This window comes from Calypte anna, chromosome 1 (assembly GCF_003957555.1).
Source record: "Calypte anna isolate BGI_N300 chromosome 1, bCalAnn1_v1.p, whole genome shotgun sequence".
In the NCBI taxonomy this organism is placed as follows: domain Eukaryota; kingdom Metazoa; phylum Chordata; class Aves; order Apodiformes; family Trochilidae; genus Calypte; species Calypte anna.
The window spans coordinates 29,908,415-29,927,293 of record NC_044244.1 but is presented as its reverse complement, the minus strand read 5'-3'; the positions used below and the strand labels follow the sequence as shown (position 1 = coordinate 29,927,293).

The following is an 18,879-nucleotide window of genomic DNA, read 5'->3' as shown; positions in this document are numbered from 1 at the left end:
AACTGAGGACAGCTGCTGGTGGTCATTAATTAATAATTAATGATGTCTGCATTAACTGAGGGTAAACTGTGATGGTAACTGTATGAGTAATTAAAACATGGGTTCCATTTTGTATTTGAATTAAGAGATGTCTGTAGAAAAATTAATTGGGGCATCCTTGAATATCAATACAAAACTTAACATGCAAATATAGTAATTTAAATGCAAAATATAGTATCATTGAATCCTGTAGTTTGGAAAAGACAGAATCACAGAATGGTAAGGGGTTGGAAGGGACCTGTGAGGCTCATCTAGTCCAGCCCTCCTGTTAAAGCAGGATTCCCTAGAGCTGGTTTCAGACCTTTAAGATCATCAAGTGCAGCTGTTAACCTAGCACACTGCCAAGTCCACCACTCACCCATGTCCTGAAGCACCATATCTGTATGTCTTTTAAATACCTCCAGGTACAATCGCTCCCCCACTTACCTGGGCAGCCTTTTCAGTCCCTGACAACCCTTTCAGTGAAGAAATTTTCCCTCGTGTCCAATCCAAACCTCTTTTGACACATTTCCTCTGGTTCTATGGCTTGTTACTTGAGAGTAGAGACGAACACCCACCTCACTGCAGTCTCTTTTCAGGTAGTTGCAGAGAGACTTAAGGACTTAAGGTCCTTTTCTCCAGGTTAAACAATCCCAGTTCCATCCATCAGTGCCCCACGAGGCTTGTGCTCTAGACCCTTTACCAGCTTTGTTTCCCTTCTCTGGGCATGCTCTAGCAAATAGTATAATTCAATAAATTTACAGCATTTGCTCTTTGAAAATAGCATGCATACACTGAGACTTTAAGGAATCCTGCCAATTAGAATTTAAACTAGTTAATATGAAGTCTTAAAGAAATTTACCATCTGTCATTTCCCAAATGATCTTAATGGAATAAGTCTTCCAAACTACCCATATAATTACTACTGATTTTTGTCTTGTACTTGAACTATATGAGCGGAAAAAATCTTGTAATTAAGATGAACTGTAGGCATTTAAGTGTGTCAGCTATCGATAATCAAGTAACTCTTATCTATTGTCACTGCCACAGCAGATGGCCAGCTGGTCACCATGGTTGCATAGGTCCATACCAAATCAATGGGAAGGAGACAGGAAGCCAAAAGGAATTTAGGTTCAGTAATACAGAGGCATCAAAAGGAGAAAATACCTAATATAGTCTTTTTATTCAAATTATTTTAGTTTAATCTTGGTCTACAAGTTTCTCAGAAATTAATACCAGTTGCATTGTGTCACAATATCACAAGTGGAGAGGTTTATTTTAATATGGAACTTTTGTGCATTTCTGTGCCTTAAGTATGATCTAAGTTCTTATTTTCTAACACTGGTAATGGTGGTTTAGGGGAACTGCCAGCATGATATTCTTTACCTGTAATTAAATGATGCTACTCAGCCATTGCTTTTTGTTATTGAATTACATTCTGTTTGCTGGGGTTTTCTTGGTGGTTTTTGTTTTTTCTTAGACATTTGTATGACTTTTGGTTTATTTTTGATCATGAAATACAGTGTAGGAAGGATAGGGGCTGATGTGGCCCAGTGCTAGGATAACGAGAAGAAGGCAAGTGACATACATTGCAGACAGCATGTTAAATTCACTAAATTCTGGAAGAATCTCTGCACAGATAAGAAACTTGATAAGACAGACACCCAGCACTCTGATGTAGATCACAGGATCTAATGGGTCCTGTTCAGTTTATGCCAGCAACCTCTCTCCCTAGGACTCAGTACCTCACCCTAGATATTCTTCTGAAGTAACAAACAGTTTTCTCAAACAAACCATGTGGATTATGCTGGAGTAGTATTTCAAAATCAACCAAAGTAAAATGAAGTATATCACCCTTACTGAATGTATGCATGTATATACCTACACGTTTATGTATTTGTGTGGGTACATATGATCTATTTGCTGCACAGCCAGATGTGTATAAGTGATTTAATTGCATCATCTCATAATTGTTTTGCATCTCTAAATCATCTGTGTAATAAGAACTATTTAATGGAAGATTCAAACACATTTACTGCTACTGGTGTTATTATCATGGAGCAATAGCAAATTTTGTAGTCACAATTTTTTTTTTCTGTCTAGAAAGACCTCATTGCAGAGATAGTGTAGCCAATATTAATACTGCTAATCAATATTAATACTACTAAACTTCGATTAATTCACAGAACAGAAAATTTATGAATTTTAACACTGTTGAGCAGAGAGTCCTGAGTAGTGCAAAAAAAATCTAGATATATTAGATAACAAAGCTTTAGACATAATCATTGAAAGCAATGCATTTGGTGTTTATAGAAGATATTTATGCAAACTCAGGTTTGTTAATCATTAAAATCTCTCTAGAAAAGTAGTTTTATTTCTTTGCCTCTGTAATGCTATTGTACCTGGCCTGCCCCCATCCTCATTATGGTGAGGACTGAAATAAGCACAGAACTTTCAGTAAATGTATGTCAGATGGTGTCTAAATGTGCTTGAAATTAATGACCTCAGTGTTGCTTCTTGCAGCATCAGAAATATATTTGGGCAGTACTGACATTTCTAAATAAGGCAAATAATATTCCATACCAGTTTTCAAACATAAAAACATACTAGTGGTTCTTTTTAATGATTCTTTTACAAATTGCTTTTTTCCATCTTTGTAATGCCCAGTCCTGTCTGCTTCTACAGCTCCTGGTTTGATATATAAGATTGGTGAACTCAGTTTCTGCAACGTCCTTCTCATTTAAGGTGGTTTTCTGAGTGTTCAAGTAAAAAAAGAAATCAAAGCTATAAGCATGAACTAATGAAGAATTATCAACAGAGCACCACCCTTTTTGTTACAAATGATTAATTCTTTAATAAAGCTGACCAGTCTACCTTCTTATTAGTAGGGAATTCTAGAAGAAGCTGTTTCTGGTGGTCTCTAAATCAGTGTGGACAGTGTGCCAGGTGCTAGAAGAGTGAATGTAGTAAGTTGTGCAGGATTTTTTCGGGTGTAGTTTAACCTTTTTTTAACAGGTCCATAAAAGAGCCAGTCGTGAAGGCCAGGCTGATGGCTCTGTTAGGTGCCACTCTAAGAAGGAATATGATGAAGTACGATCTTGAAATGTTTTGTGTTATTGAAGCTAAGCTCAGATGTTACGGAGCAACAGATCTAGATGGACTGTAAAACACCCTGATTCTTTTTTTGCTGACTTCTTACCATTCCATCCATTCTATTCCTCCTCTGCTCCTTTAATGGGATCACAAAATTTCCCCTTACTCTGAGACATTTTGCTCCTAAAAAATGACATTCAAATTTCAATCCAGAAGTCATTTATCAGACTGCATGCATTTTTCATGCATCGCTAATAGAAGCAGACCTGAAATTTGAACAGAAAATGACAGAAGTAGAACTTCTGGCTATTTCGATGGAGTTTGGGTTATGTTCTGGACCACCCTCCTGAAATGCTCACAAGAATCTTTCTTACAGGAGGGTAAGAAAAAGCAAAGTTTCTTCTGTTGAGTAGGAAACCGGGCATGTTATCTCTGAATCTTCTTTGAATTATGAATTATCTTATGAATTATCTTTGAATCCAAGCCCCATTACTTAGCTAGTGGCAAGTTAATTTTATTGATACTGTACACTTTAAGAAAGGTCCATATCAAAAGACTCAGTAGTTTTTCTTAGCCCAGAGAGAAAATACTAGGCAGGCACACTCAAGTGTGACAGTCATCTGTGCAAGGTCCCAGCACTGCAAGGTGTTTTTAATATGCTTAATACCTTGTTTTACTGCAATACCAGTAGCATGTTTGCTTGGCATAGAATCCAGATCTCTTGCCCTGACTGAGAATGCCTTGATGGGCTTGCAGAGCTGTTCCAGGTATTCCCATAGAGCCATTCCTCTTAGTGTGACAATCTGTGATCACCTGCTGTCCTCTAATATACTCTTATCCCTAAGTAAAGAGCTGCCAGGAATGCTTTTGCATTCCTGAAACACAGGGTGAAAGGCTACACTTCCTCATTGAGGGTGATGCTTAATTTGTCAAAGTCAGGGATTTGAGCTGAGTTTACCAGTGTGATGTACTGTTATATAGACCCTCCCTCCTGAGATAACAAGGTAATGGCTTAGCAAGGTATTTTGACCTGCTGAGTGCATAATGCTTTGTATATTTCCATAGTTATTTTCCTGTTGTATATTATACAGAACCTTTAAAAATAAGACAACAATGTATATTTAACATTTAAATAGCATACTGCTTTTAAATGGTATCACAATAACACAAACTAAGAAAGCCAGGATATTTCAGTACAGATAACACTTTTAACCTAATGTGAATGGTCATTACTTTATTTTCCTTTTATTTTATGGACTGATTTATCATAAATACTCTTTCAGCCAGCACTAGAGATTTCACTATATTAGGAGGTCAGAGAAAAATACTGTAGCTGGATTTTAGAGGGGCTAGATCATTTGGTGAATAATAACAATTTTAGTTATTCATGCTGAGAGCAAAGTAATTACATCCCATGCTTCAGGGCAGAGGTCTGCAGCCTGTGCTTTGCTGCATCCAGTGAGGGATCCAACTCAGTAAGGGCTGAGCCTCCATGCTGAGGGTTGAGGAGAGCGTTGTTGGTGATATGAAACACATAAGTCCTTGTTTAGAAGAGGGATATTAGGTAAGTATTAATAAAAAACAAAGTAAAAAACACTCAGCAATATGAATTAAAAATTATCTAAACCTGTGAAGTGTTTAAGATTTATTAGTTACATGGTGGTAAATTTTTCCCCTTTTTAAACCATAAGCACTTGCCATTACTGGAGGGCAATTTACGTCTAGTGATGGATTAGAGATGTGCCATTCTGCCAGTTTTATACAACTGCAGTTTATGGCCAGTACTGAAATAGCAAGTTGAACATTTCCATAGTGATTTGCAAATGTTAAGAAATTCATTTCCCTGACAACTCTGTGGGCTATGTGCAGACTCCAGCTCTCCATAAAGAGGAAGATTGAAAGCAGTGTGACATACCCAAAACTGGGGAAGAAAGAGCACCCAGTTTCAGATTTAACATTTGTGTCAGATAGCCAGAACCAGCATAAGCTGCACTAATAAAATTTCCCAAAACCAGGCAGAATGATGGCTGTGAAATTCTCACATTCAGGTTGGTCCATGTGTGCTGACTAAAATTAAGTGCCTTTATGTTCCCCAAGCAGATGGATTTCCTGAAGTTAAAATTTTAAGGGTCTAAAATGATTTGTGGATAGATGAATACTGTTGAATTAAAGAAAATGTAAGGAAAATTTCCAGAAGACAAAAACATTTCATTTTGATGCCTACAGACTAAGATATAGCATTTTGTAAACAGTAGAGCATTTCATGTAGCATTTTGAAATCACACTGTAGAGTGTCTTCTTTTCAAATTGCATTTTACACTTCTTAAAAATCACGAACTAAACCAATAACATGTTCAGTGATGTACACACTTAGACAATATGTTTTTTGTTTCAGATTAAGCAGTGCATTGCAAATTAACACCAAATCATATTTATCGAGACTTTTCATTTATTTCTCAAAGGGTTATTTTCCAGTATATCTGTCTAGTCGCCAGACAGAGCCATCTCATCCGTCACACTCTGGTGCTAGGACATGCCATGCCAAAAGTCCCTTGAATAGCAGGCAGATCTTTTTTTGGTTCTTTATTTCATCTAAATGAGGTATTGCATACGCACTGAAGGGAAGGAAAATGGGATATGTTTTGAAGTCCGTCCTTCTGCTAACCATATCTTTTGCAGCTAGCATGTGTCTCACACCATTAGTCAGCTTTCTGAAGGAAACCCTATGACTCCTGCACAAGATAAACCTGCATGAATAAATTATATAGTAGAACTAACATATGGATTTTCAGTATGCCAACCAGTACTTTGGCAGATATTTACCAGAACACTATATCCCACACAGAAAATGTAATGGTGGTGGCTCCTTGTTAATAAAAGTGCCATTATGCTGTAGCAGTGCTAAAAATATATACCTTGGCTATTCCATGGTTACACATTCACATAGCCCTGTTGTCACTAACTACTGCTGTGTTAATCTCTTTTCAATGTGGACACTTGTAATAAAGCCTCAGTTTTGTTGTGTTTTAAAAATTCAGGGCCATCCTGTTCTTGTTTCCCTTTTCAGAGCATGATGAATGTATAACAAATCAGCACAACTGCGATGAAAACGCGCTCTGTTTCAACACTGTGGGTGGGCACAACTGTGTCTGCAAGCCAGGTTACACGGGCAATGGTACCATCTGTAAAGGTAAGCTGATGGAAAGCCTGTGGTTTGGCAGGATGGGTGAAACACTTTGTCATAGCTGATGTAAATCTGATCATGTGCCTTGAAGAAGACAGCCAAAATGCTAGGCTAGGCATTTAGGACCTGCATCTATAAGATCATAACCAGATATATTCTGTCCTTGCATTTAGCAGAATTCACAGTAATTTGAGGATGGGGCATACATAGGCAGTGTCTTCTAAAAGCTGAAGTAATTATTTTTCATGTTTGTGTCAAATGAACAGTTTCTAGATGTGCTACACCATTCCAGGAAGCTCACAATTACCAACAGTTACACCTGGGAATACATTGTCAAATCTTCTTTGTCCATGGTCAATAATTTGCTGTTTTGCTTGGATGAAGAGAAAATTGTAAATGCTGTGTGATTTTATTGTAAATGAGATAATCAGGAGACGTGCATATACACGACCTTTGCTACACATGAGGTGCTGCCTTGTTTTCTAACATTTTCATTCACTGGTAAGCATCGTGTATTATACTTTAGTCTTAAAAAGAGACTCTTCCAGAGATACAGTGCTGCTTTTATGTCCATTGCATTTTACATCAGAGGAGATGCTACTTGGACCCAAAGCCTTGGGAGTCCTCAGGGTCTGAGCATAGGATTTAGATGATGCTTGAAAATAAAAGTAGCATAGCTGCAGAGGACCTGGCTGAGACACAAGAAGTGGTACAGCTGCAGAAATAACATACAGAAATAGCTCTGTCTGTGCAGCTGACATCTGTGCTTTACTTAGGAGTACTCCTCAGTCCTTTTGCTGGAGGTGTGTCAGTTTACAAAAAGGTAACTCAGATTTGTTTTGATCAGAGAAAAGGTGCATAACCGTAGAGCACCGTGTTCCGTAAGCAAGAGCTCTGTCTGCAGAGCTGACATTTCAGAGGGCATCTGGCTCCACTGTGATGGAAAAGAGCAATCTCCCTCCCATTTCAATACTGAAAAAGCAGTATGCAGGAGAAGGCTCAAGCCAAGAAATTTACTTTTCTGCTGCCCTGGCTTTGATGCCAGTGTCCTTCAGAGAGACCTGGAAGCTCCTCTTGTTCCCATGCCTTTGGCAGCTTTTCGTGCTCAGTGCTGCCAGCTGTGCTCCCGTGCACTGTGTCATCCAGCACCAGGATACTTAAATGTCTCAATCAGTGCCAAGGGTCTCATGCCACAAGGCTGGTGCCTGGAGACTGTGATCTGGAAAGCTCAAATCAATAACACTCATGCTGTCTCTCAGAAGAGCCACAAGACCTCATCAGTGGTGCTGTTACACAGAGCAGCTGCAAACCAAAGCCTGGCTTCTACAGTGCATGGTTACAAGTGTGGGGCTGAACCAGTGCCTTGCACTTTTTATGTTGGTGGTAACCTCCATCTGCTGAGTTGTACCTACAGTTTCTTGTGACCAGAGCATCTCTGATCCCATAGTGCAGATAAAATCAGAGCTATTAACAGCTGCAGAGTTTTCTATCAGAGCTGGTTGCATTTCTGTGTCTGCAGAAGAGACTCCTCAAAGCATATGTATATTCACAACAGTATCTGGACCATGCTGCACCAAAATATATAAGTACAGCTTCTCAGATTGAAGTATGCCAAAGAGCAAATCTGAGGATCAACTTCAAACTGTAAATGAAAGAAATTTTTAAGTTCTTCGGAACTGCTTGAGTCAAAATTACTATATTTATTGTTTCAGTCTAATTGCTTAATCAAGGATTAAGATACTCAGACAACTTAGTGTTATGCCCAGGCCCTTATTTGGGCAGCAGATGAGACTAGCTCTGCCCTAGGAAGAGCCTGTTCCTAAAGAAGATGCTGCCTTTCACTGCTTCCCAGTGCATGAGAAGGAGCACATATGTGAGCTGTTGTCTTCAGATGATTTGCTCTAATCTCCTTCTGTAGCTTGTCAGCCCATCTGGCCAGTGAGGCAGGGGGGCCATAAACCATCTCTTTGTGACCTCTATCCTTAGGAAAAGGCAGTCTCTGCTCTCAGTGCTGCTGGGACTGCATTTTATACCAGCCTGCCAGTAGCCTGTGGCCACATGGATGCTTGTGAGTGTTGTTTTGTTACTCATATATTGTGGTTTTGCCTTTTTCAGCGTTTTGCAAAGATGGGTGTAGGAATGGAGGAGCCTGTATTGCTTCCAATGTCTGTGCCTGCCCACAAGGCTTCACTGGACCCAGCTGTGAAACTGGTAAGATTATAACTGAGTTTATGATGAAAGCAATCCAAGGAGGTTGTTTGAGGTAATCCAAGAGTAAAGGATTATTTAAGTATGTGGCCTGAAAGAGGAAGCTGCTACTAAAAAGTTACTCACTTTTCTTATATGCCTCCCAAGAGAATATATTACAGCAGTTCTAATTAGAAGCACATGGACTGCAAAAATGAGAGCATGGATTAAGACATCTTGGGTTTTGATGTTTCATAATTAATAAGATTATTATAGACTTGCTTCTCTCCTTAAATGGCCTTTTGTATCCCCTATGAATCTCAGGGAATCTTCATCTAGAAATAAATACCAAAAATTTATTATGTCTGGGCTGTAAATGTATGGCTGATTCAGCAGCTCACCTTCCCTTGAAACCTTGTTTGAATATTAGCTTAGCTTTCCTTACTCAGTATTAAGGCAGGTTTCAGTGTTCCTACTGCTTTTCCTAATGCCCCCTTCAGCTGGCATTCCATTCTCTTCCTACTACCCCTGTGAGGATGGCAGTACCACAAAGCCTTGCTTTAAGAACTTCATTTTTTAGGTCTTGGATCCAGTCAAATTATATTGCCCGGCAGAGTATGTAGGGTATTAATCCTTAGCATCTCAAGTGCCTGTAAATAATTTCTCAAAGTTCAAGTGAACAGTTTCAACACCTCTATTTATTGCTGCAGAATTTTTAAAGGCGTTCTAACTGCACATGCCTCCAGGAGGTAAAGGGAGAAAGCTTGCATAGATTAATTGGCTTCAGTATGCCTAATAAAAGGGCAGTCTGCCACCTATGATTGACTATTGTTGCTGTTCTATATTGCCTTCAATAAATCTTCTGAAGAGAGGGAAGGAGGTCACTTGAGCAAGTATTGCTTTCATCTGACTTGTAAACATGTCCAGTTTAATGAAAAACACAGAGTGATCTGAATTCTGTATTATCTGGTCCATTTGAGAGGTGAGAAATGGGATTGTTTTCATTCTTCTGTAGTTGAGCAGCTATTATCAAAGAGCAAAAGAGGGATGCTGGATGAAAAGTGGTATCCTCATTGTTCATTTAGTTCTAGAAAAGTGTCACAAGGGCAAATTTTCAAGTATGCCTCAGTATTTCACAGATTGCAAATAAGGTGGTACAGGATACCAAGGTCTCTTCAATGTTGTGGTTTTACTTGGAACAAATTGGGTGCAAAGGTAATGCTTGAGTGTTAAAACAGTTACCCTGTTTTAGTAATATTTGTTGATATATTCCCTGCAGCCTTGTGCTGTTATCAACTTAATGTGTATGGTTTCGAGGCCCACATTCTTTTTTTCCAGCTTTATTCCCCTCTTGTGTGGGGGCTAGAAACATATTGGCTTTAGTCTCCTTGTGTAGTCAATATTAATAGCCATTATCAAAAAAAGATATTAATGGCTTTTATGGGTTGCCCCTGGAAGTCCTGTCTCTTCTCCATTCTTTAGAGGAGAACCTAGAGACACCCTGTTCCCAGTTCAGAAAATCAAGGCATTTTAAGCACACTTAAGTTATCTTATGTGCAGGCATCCCAAAATGACCTTTGAAAGCAGCCAAACTGCTGGCCTAACTGCCTGTTCTTCAGGAGATGTGTGGAAGGGCAGGCAGAGACTTGAACCAGAACTGAACCAGCCTTGACCCAAGATCTGAACCAGATCTTGAACCAGCCAGGAGTGTTCGCTGGCAGCCAGGAGGGCCAACCCACTCCTGGGGTGCATCAAGCACAGCATTGCTACCCGGCTGTGGGGGGGGATTGTCCCACTTTACTCTGCACTGATGTGGCTCCATCTTGAGTGCTGTGTTCAGTTTTGGGCACCACAGTACAAAAAGGGTATAGAGCTACTAGAGAGTGTACAGAGGAGGGCTACGAGGCTGGTGAAGGGTTTAGAGGGAAAGCCATATGAGGCTATAGGCACTTGGTCTGTTCAACTTGGAAGAAGAGACTGAGGGGAGACCTCATGGCAGCTCCCTGCTTCCTCAGCAGGGAAGGAGGAGGAGCAGGCACTGACCTCTTCTCTCTGGTGATTGATGATAGGACCCGAGGGAATGGTAGGAAGATGTGCTAGGGGAAGTTTAGGTTAGATATTGAGAACACTGGAACAAGCTCCCCACTGAAGCAGTTATGGCACCAAGACTGCCTGACTTCAAGAAGCATTTGGATGACACTCTCAGGCACCTGGTGTGATTCTTGGGTCTACACTGGGACAGGAGTTGGACTTGATGATCCTGCTGGGTCCCTTCCAGCACAGCAGATTCTGTGCTGCTTTTCTGAATATCATTATTAAACATAAAATCAGTGAGATAGTGACCTGGTATCTCATAGCTAATGATAACGTTGTTATGACCTGGAGCCATTTTGTTAGCCCCAAACCTGTTTCATAGGTCAGCTTTGCAAAGAGAAACCCTCTCTCCTGGTGGATCTCCACTGGACCTTCACTTCCTTCCTGCTATTGGAACAGCTACAGGAGTACAGATCCAGCTGCCTCATTTAGATATTGATGTTCAAGAGTGGGATTGTATAATCCTCTTGCACATGGCTTTGAAACAGAGTCTGAAATACCAGCAGAGGGGCAAATGGAAGAGAGAGATTGTCAACAAAGAGCAAAAGCTTTGTTCTGAGACAGCATTGTCAGATAAACAGAGCTGTATACAGCCATAAAAGAAAACTCGAGCTTCAAACATTACATATTCACTCCCAGTAAATGCAACAGAGTTTCCTGAAGGTAATTCTCCTTAGGCTTGAAGTGATTCAAGATATTCAAGTTACAAATAATTTATGCTGGAAGCTTCCCTTTCTGAACAGTCACTTTATGTACAAAGGTGATGTAATCTTTTCTAGGCAGACATTTTTACTAGCACACACATACAAGGAAGGAGGAGGACTGATGTAAAGATGCCAAATCTATTTTTATGTTGCATGTTACTTATTTCTGTTTATGCTACATATATTTAAAAACTGCTTATTGAAGAATTTTGGCATTTTAACATTAAAATATAACGTCGTTATGTAGATATTTTCAGTAGTTGCTGAACCTATGAATTAATTAACAGGAGACTGGATCCACACCCCAGCAATATCCTAGAAAATACAATCACCAGTTATTAGTTTCTTTTTGCAAAAGGTGATTTAATATCTCTATTCAAGTAATTTCTCAGAATCATAGAGACGTTGAGGTTGAAAAGGACCTCTGGAGACCATCATGTCTAATCCCCCTGCTCAGAGCAGGCTCAAACAGATCTGGCCAACAGGACTGTGTCCAGTTGCATTTGAAATGTTTTCAGGAATGGAAACTTCACAAGCTCCCTGTGAAGCCAGTTCCAGTGTCCAATCACCCTCACAGTTAAAAAACCAATATTTTCATTATATTCAAATGCAATTTCCCATCCTCCTAGTCCCTTTTGTGGGCATGGCTGAGCAGTGTCAGGCTTTCCCCAGCTCAGTCAGGTGTTTATATGCATTAATAAGATCCACCTCAGCTTCTTCATTTCCCAGAACCAATTTTCCCCACAGCCCTATTAGCCCCTGCTCACATGGCCCATGCTCTGCTCCCCTGATTATCTCACAGCCTGCACTGGATTTGCTCCATATCTCTTATACTGGAGAGCCCAGCACTCAACCCACCACTCCAGATGTAATGATTTCAACAGTGTGAAATAGAGGGTAAGGATCCCCTCCTTTGACCTGCTGGCAATGCTCTTTGTAACATGGCCCAGGAGACTGCTCAACGTGGTGTACACTAGGACCTCCAGATCCTTTTCTGCAACCCTGCTTTCCCTCTGGCTGGTCCCCAGCCTCTACTAGAGCCTGAGGTTGTTCTTTCCTACCTGTAAGATTTGGCATTTCCTTCTGAACATATAACATCATGGCCCATTTCTCCAGCCTGTTAAGGTCCTTCTGAAAGGCAGCACAATTACCTGGTGCAGAAACTCTTCAAAATCTGTGGTACCAGCTGATGTGCTGAGGGCCCACTCTGCCTTACTGTCCAGATACTGACAGTACTGGCCCAGCACCTGATATTTGCCCAGGTGTACACAGCTATTCACTAACCTCCAGCTGGGTTTTGTGTGACTGATCACAGTCCTCTGAGCCCAGACATTCCACAAGTTTTCAATCTACCTCACTGTTATTTAGCCTGCATTTTTAAATCTGGTCTGATTATGTTAGAGGAGCACCAAAAACCTTACTAAAGTCAAGATAAACAACAGCCACTGCTCTCCTCCCAGTCACCAACCTTATTTTAGAAGACTGTCAGGTTGGTCAGACATGATTTCCTTTTCATAAATCAATGCTGATTATTCTCAGTCACCTTCTTGTCCTTAATATATTTGGAAATGGTATTCAGGAAGATGCCATCAGCTTCCCAGAGACAGAGGTGCTGCTGACTGATCTGTGGTCCCCTGAGTCCTTGATCTTCTCAAAGATAAGGAAGATATTTGCTTTCTTTCAGTTCTCAGGAGCTTCTCTCAGTCACCATGACCTTTTAGAGCTAATTGGGGTTGACCTTGCCATAACATCAACCAGCTCTCTCAAAACCCTGGCTGCATCCCATCAGGTTTGATCGACTTATGATTTTTCCATGTTTATTTAGATATTGATCCTCATCCACCCAGGGTAAATATTTCTCCATCCAGACTTTCCCACTGGCCTTGGTGACTTAGGGCTCCCAAAGACAAATCTTACAAGACCAAGGTGAAGAAGGCACTGAGGACCCCACCATTTTTCATGCTCTTTCCAAAACCCATCCCTGCCCACTTATCAGTGTCTCTTTATTCCTCCTTAAGCCTAAGAGGGGCTATGCTGTCCATGCTTAGGTCCTGTCTATGGATCCAGCCTCATCTTGTAGAACAGGCTTTTGTCCAAGAGCAAGAATAAACTAAAACTGAAATTTCTGAGATTGTTAGTGAGCAGAGCACCCCTCTAAATACTTGATAAGGCTGTCTACTGTGTAGCAAAGATCTGGCCTATTTTCTTGATGCCCATGTTGGTTGGGGAGATGCACTGTTCCATGTGCTGGGACTGTCAGCTCCTACAAGCTGCCTAAGGAGTAGAGGGTATGACAGATAAGGCACAGCTGAGTATGAAGCAAGCAGCTGGCTTCTGATGGGAGAGGTCAGAAGTCTTCTGAGAAAATTATCCTGAGATTGAAACATGGTTTCAAGGCAAACCCATTCACCCAGAACCCAAAGTGGATTTCCCAGTTCTGGTGGATTAGCATCAGAAGCTTGCTTGTGTTTTCAGGCACAGCTGTAACTCTTTTCACCTTTTCAGCTTCTGTGGAAAGGCTATAGCAGATTCTTACAGTAAATGCAGCTTTTGCAAAGACAAGTGAAGCCCTGTGTAATTAAGCATGCAATAATTCTTATTTAAATTTTTTTTTGCTTCCTAATGGGTAGGACATGTGTCTCTCTCAGAAACAGATGAAGGAGAATGCAAGATTCATGTTTTGTTTTATTTTGTTTTGTTTTTTTAGATTGGTAATAGGACATAAAAAGAATATGTGGGAAAGAATTCCTATTTCTCTTCCCAAAAGATGTGGGTTGAGGTGTTGGGAGTGCATTTATTTGCTTAGGAAGGAGGGGATTATGTGTTAAAAGATTTTTCAAGCAGTAGTTAACACAGTAAAGCAGCCCTCTGCAGAACAGAGAGTTGAGACTACCAGCAGGATCTAAAAATATTTGTGCCTGTTAAACTTTTTCAAAATGTTTGACTTAGTAGCATCTTGTTTGATAGAAAAATTCTGAGTTCTACAATGGCCATTTTAAAATGCTATCTTGAATTATATTTGAAAAGTGTTCTATTATAGAATCCAGCATAGGATGACTTTGTTAGATCTGCTTGCACCCCTTTAATTTGATGACAGAGCTTTAAGAGTAGATTTGTTCTCCTATTATATAGGTGCATATCTGCTAGCATGTGTATACAAGATTACTGCTCTTTTGCTGCTTTCAGCTTCTTTTTTGACTTCACATACTAATTTTGTGCTTTGAGTATTCCCCTGGACTGCTTTTAATTATGCATGAGACAAAATGGCAGAGTTTCACTACTAGCAGCATTTTGATATTTTTTTTAACAGGTTGAATGAAGTATATAATTTTTTTATGGGTGATGGTCTGTAACTTGTATTTCCTGATAATGAACTTTCCTTGGATATCATGGGAACCATGTCTACCTGTTATTAAAATAATCCATGGCAAACTCTTTTAAAAAAACCTGCCACTCAAAGCTGTTACCTTAAATAGAACTGTTGAGGAGCAGATTCTCTTACAGGTTTCCCATTCATTGAGCTGTACAATGTTACTAACTGTTGGCTTACTTAAATATCTAAGTGCAGTTACGAAAAAATAGTGAGCATCAAGTATGTGAGATCACTGTCTCCTAGTTAATCTCATATAAGAAATGGCCAAACCCAAATAAAATATGTTTTTTGACTCTTCTCCGTATTTCCCCCCTTTTTTTCCTGCGTGTGTAAAGCTCAAACAAAAATAGCTTCAGTGATGCAAATACCCAATGGAGAAAGGAAAAAAAGTTTACAATTTTGCACTTAACATTTTTAGTTCAAAATACTGAAATACAACTCAGACAAACCATTTGGGTAAATAATTATTATAAACCAGATCTTATAGGGCTTTGTGCCACTTTTCAGCAAATCCAAAGTAATTTGTTCATGTGCACTGACGATAGATAGTAGCAGGCTGCAGATTATTGATGACTATTATTTTTCCTCTTCCAAATGAAGCTTCTGAAAATTTTTTAATTCTGATAACTCAGTACTTTATTCTCTGAAATCCCTTAAAGAATTGCTGAGCTTTTTAATGAAGGAGGAAGCAAAAGAAGGGAGTAAGAGGAAGATGAACATAAAGGCACCAAAGAATGCCTAGAGAAATAGCTGTAGGAGGAAGGGATGCCTCCCATTAGTCATTAGTTTTCATAGCCCACCTGGCTTGCTAGAATCCTTGTGTCCTGGAATTTCAGGCTCCTATTTTTGGGGAGACTCCCAAGTTTGAGACGTAGAAGATACTTTTGGAAGGAAGTATTTTAATTGTATTAAAGGGGTGATTTCAATTCACAGAATGTTGATTTAATCTATAGAGCCTGGATAAAATTTTTCCAAACATATAGTACTTGAGCAATTTGCATTTTAAAACATTTTAATAGATCCCAGTGTGCAGTAGGAATTCATCATCTTCTGAAAGTCAGGCCTTTTCTGGAGTCACTCAAGTCTGGCATTTCAGCTTCAGTAATTTTCAGAGTTTGTAGGCTATTTAACACTTTTCCTTTGCTGCAAGGAAAAAAAAATCACACCCAAAGAAGCCAATTTGTGGCTTGCAAGCAGCTGGAGTCCAGCTTTCATGGTGGGTCACATCCTGCTGCAACTGGGCTGGGGCTGCAGTGTTTGCAGTCCCTGTGTATCCATCCCAGAGCCTTGGCTGCCAGGGTGAGTGGGGAGAGGTGCTGGAGCTGATGTGCCCGGTTCATCACTGGACTTTGCTGCACCTGCAGTCTAGCCCTAAGGTTTCACTGCTCTTCCTCCTCTTTGAATCATTCCAAGTGCTCTCCATTCCTTTAGCAAGTCCCCTGGCTTCCTGCCCTGTGGACATTTTGGTATCTAGGATGTTGGGTTGGGAGGTTTGGCCTTTGTAGCCACAGCTTAAATGTAGATGGAGACGCAATTCTCATTATCCTGTTTAAACTTGTTTAACTTATAGCAGTAAATATCTGACAGTCCTTTCATTCTCAGGAGCTGAATCTGAAATACACTTCTGAATTATTGCATGCACCTGCATTTAATGAATATTTTCTTTGGTTTCCATTTCAGCAGAAAGAGACAGGACTCAGCTGCTAAAAATAATGTAATGATTTCAGTGAGGATGCTGAAACATCTTGCTTCATAACTTTCATCTTTGCTGTATAAAGTCAGCCCCCAGCTTGCACAAGCAGGGTAATGAGTGGTCTGCAGTACTGCCTTGGCCTTCTCAAAGGTGGCTTTTTGCATACTGATTACTGATTTCAGAGGCAGGAAGAGTTGTTTGAGCTAGCCTTGGTTTATCAAGGTTAGGGATGTAACTGGTGTGTTTAGTGATGGCACATCTTACTGAACATTTTTTCCTTTTTAAGTGCTCTTACTTTAGGAAAAGCAGATATTAAAATGATCACCAAATAATGGGAAGGAGCATCCCATTGTTTCAACTATGTCTTTTTTTAACGTAACATCTAATTCTAATAAAAAAGACTAAAATGTCACTGTGATAATTTTTCAATACATAGATACAGAACCCTTATAGTTAATTTTGAAATACATGATTTGTGTTTTGCAGTCCTGTCAGTGACCCTCTTCACATAGAATATCTTTGGTGACTTAAGAAGAAGTTAGCAGGAAATGATTGACTCATTTCCTTACAAATCCATACTAGTATATCAGTCATGACTGACAACATTTCTGCTCTTCTTGTGGCTGCCAATTTTTTTAATGTTTTGAAAATGTGAGATGATTTTTGATATTTGACCAAGCACTAGCAGTGAGTAGGAGTTGTTGACGAGGTAAGTTGCCTGTTGCCCAGAGTGAAAAGTATTAATTCTTACCTCCTGAGCTACTCTATACAAATAGACCCTAAGAGCAATGATTGAAATACTGAACTGGGCCACCATGAAGCAGTACCTTGGTGGTGTCCCCAAATCTTTATTGGAAATCCTTTGAAATTTCTAATCTTAGGGGGTTTTTTTGGTGGCTTTCCTGGAGCTCCAATCAATAATTTTTTGAGAACAGTAATTCTAGGAATTTAGACCTCTGCACTATTTACATGTATTTGCATTGTTTTCTTAGTGAGGATTTCTGATGTACTGCTTAGGACACAATATATTTTGTGTACGTCTGTTCTGATCAGGAGGTTTGTTCATATGATGTCTGGTGAAATGGAGGAGGCAAATAAAGTTTTGTACCTCACAGCTTGAAGCTATATGGGAGATACTGAAACACTGGTACTGAAAGTTCTGTAGAGTTCTGCTGACTAAATAGTTTATTTGTCTCAGGTGTGGTCTCCTGTAGTCAGCCAAAGATGTTTTCTTGAAGTATTTCCTTTTTAACTGTCTTCCAGTCATTAAAATTAATCACTCTTATGTCCTTACATTTTTTTCTTTTGCTGTGCTCCTCATCTATTTTGGTTTCTAGACAAACCTTATAAAAATAACTGTTTTCCTAGCTGATCTTCTCCTGCTTTCATGTCACCAAAACCTGGACCTTGTGTTCAACTGATACAAATTGATGGTCCCCTCTTGACATACACATCTATGTGCTTTTAATAAGCTCCCTTTGCATATGATCCAGGTTCTCTTATTTATTTCTATTAAGGAACAATGATAACAAGTTGTAGTGACTCATTCTAAAATATTCATTTGTAGTGATGCAAAAATGACTCTTTGCCATTGATGGGCAAGAACATTCTGGTATCATTGACCATCCATAAGAAAACGAAGGACCAGGAAGAATGCTGTTGTAATGCTCAATCTCTAATATATTTCCATAGTCAGGTCTTGGGTGAGCAGGAATCATATGTAGTTAGATTCTAGCCAAAGGAATTGTAACATGCAATGCATTCATAGCTTTATTCATAAATCATCTGCCTCCCCCACAGCTAATTAACATTCTAGGTGAATAGCTGCCCAGTCCAACATATATAAAAATAAAACAAGTTGCTACTAATGATTGTACCTTTAGAAGTAATACGTGTACCATGGTTTGAAGATAGGGCTGATTTCAAAAGAGGCTTTGCACCCATAAGGACCTCAAGTGTGATGCATTTTCTAAGCTATTTAAATGAGTTCATGAAAAATATATTGACTTTGCCTAAGTCTAAAGTCACTGCAAAGCATTTGATATATAACATCTTAAGGAACATGGAGCACTAAAGAGGCAAATACTACAATCTCTACTTTTTTAATTGGGCTTCAAATGCTCTTATGAGCATAGACAGACAGCAAGAACAAACACTGGCAGAAACTAAGTAGAAGCAAAAGTTTTAACTCTCTTCTGACTGGAATCTCCTTTAATGCTGAGATCCTGTGGAAGCAGAAGAGAGAGCAGCATCTGGAAGGCAGGATCCAGGAGCAACTTTGCTCAGAGGGACTGTAGGTGGCAAAGGGCACATCCTCTCTGTCTAACACAAAACGAAGAGGTGATGATTGAAGTGGACAATTGATTCAGACATAAGAAGATAAATGCTGGGGGATGGAGGAATTGAGAGCAGTGCTACAGAGGACTTCTGGGTCCTGGTGGATGAAAAGCTAGACATGAGCCAGCAATGTCTGCTAACAGCCCAGGAAGCCAATTGTATTCTGGGCTGCATCAAACACTCATGGCCAGCAGGC

The 18,879-nt window shown here is 39.7% G+C and overlaps 1 protein-coding gene across 1 annotated transcript in view; it reads left to right on the top strand.

Moving 5' to 3' along the window:
* NELL2 (neural EGFL like 2) overlaps window positions 1–18,879 on the top strand; it is a 147,726-nt gene that overhangs the window by 98,030 nt on the left and 30,817 nt on the right. The window contains exons 14-15 of the mRNA XM_030463366.1: window positions 6,179–6,301; window positions 8,411–8,506. Of these exons, the coding sequence (XP_030319226.1) occupies window positions 6,179–6,301; window positions 8,411–8,506 (219 nt within the window). The remainder of the gene's footprint in view (window positions 1–6,178; window positions 6,302–8,410; window positions 8,507–18,879) is intronic.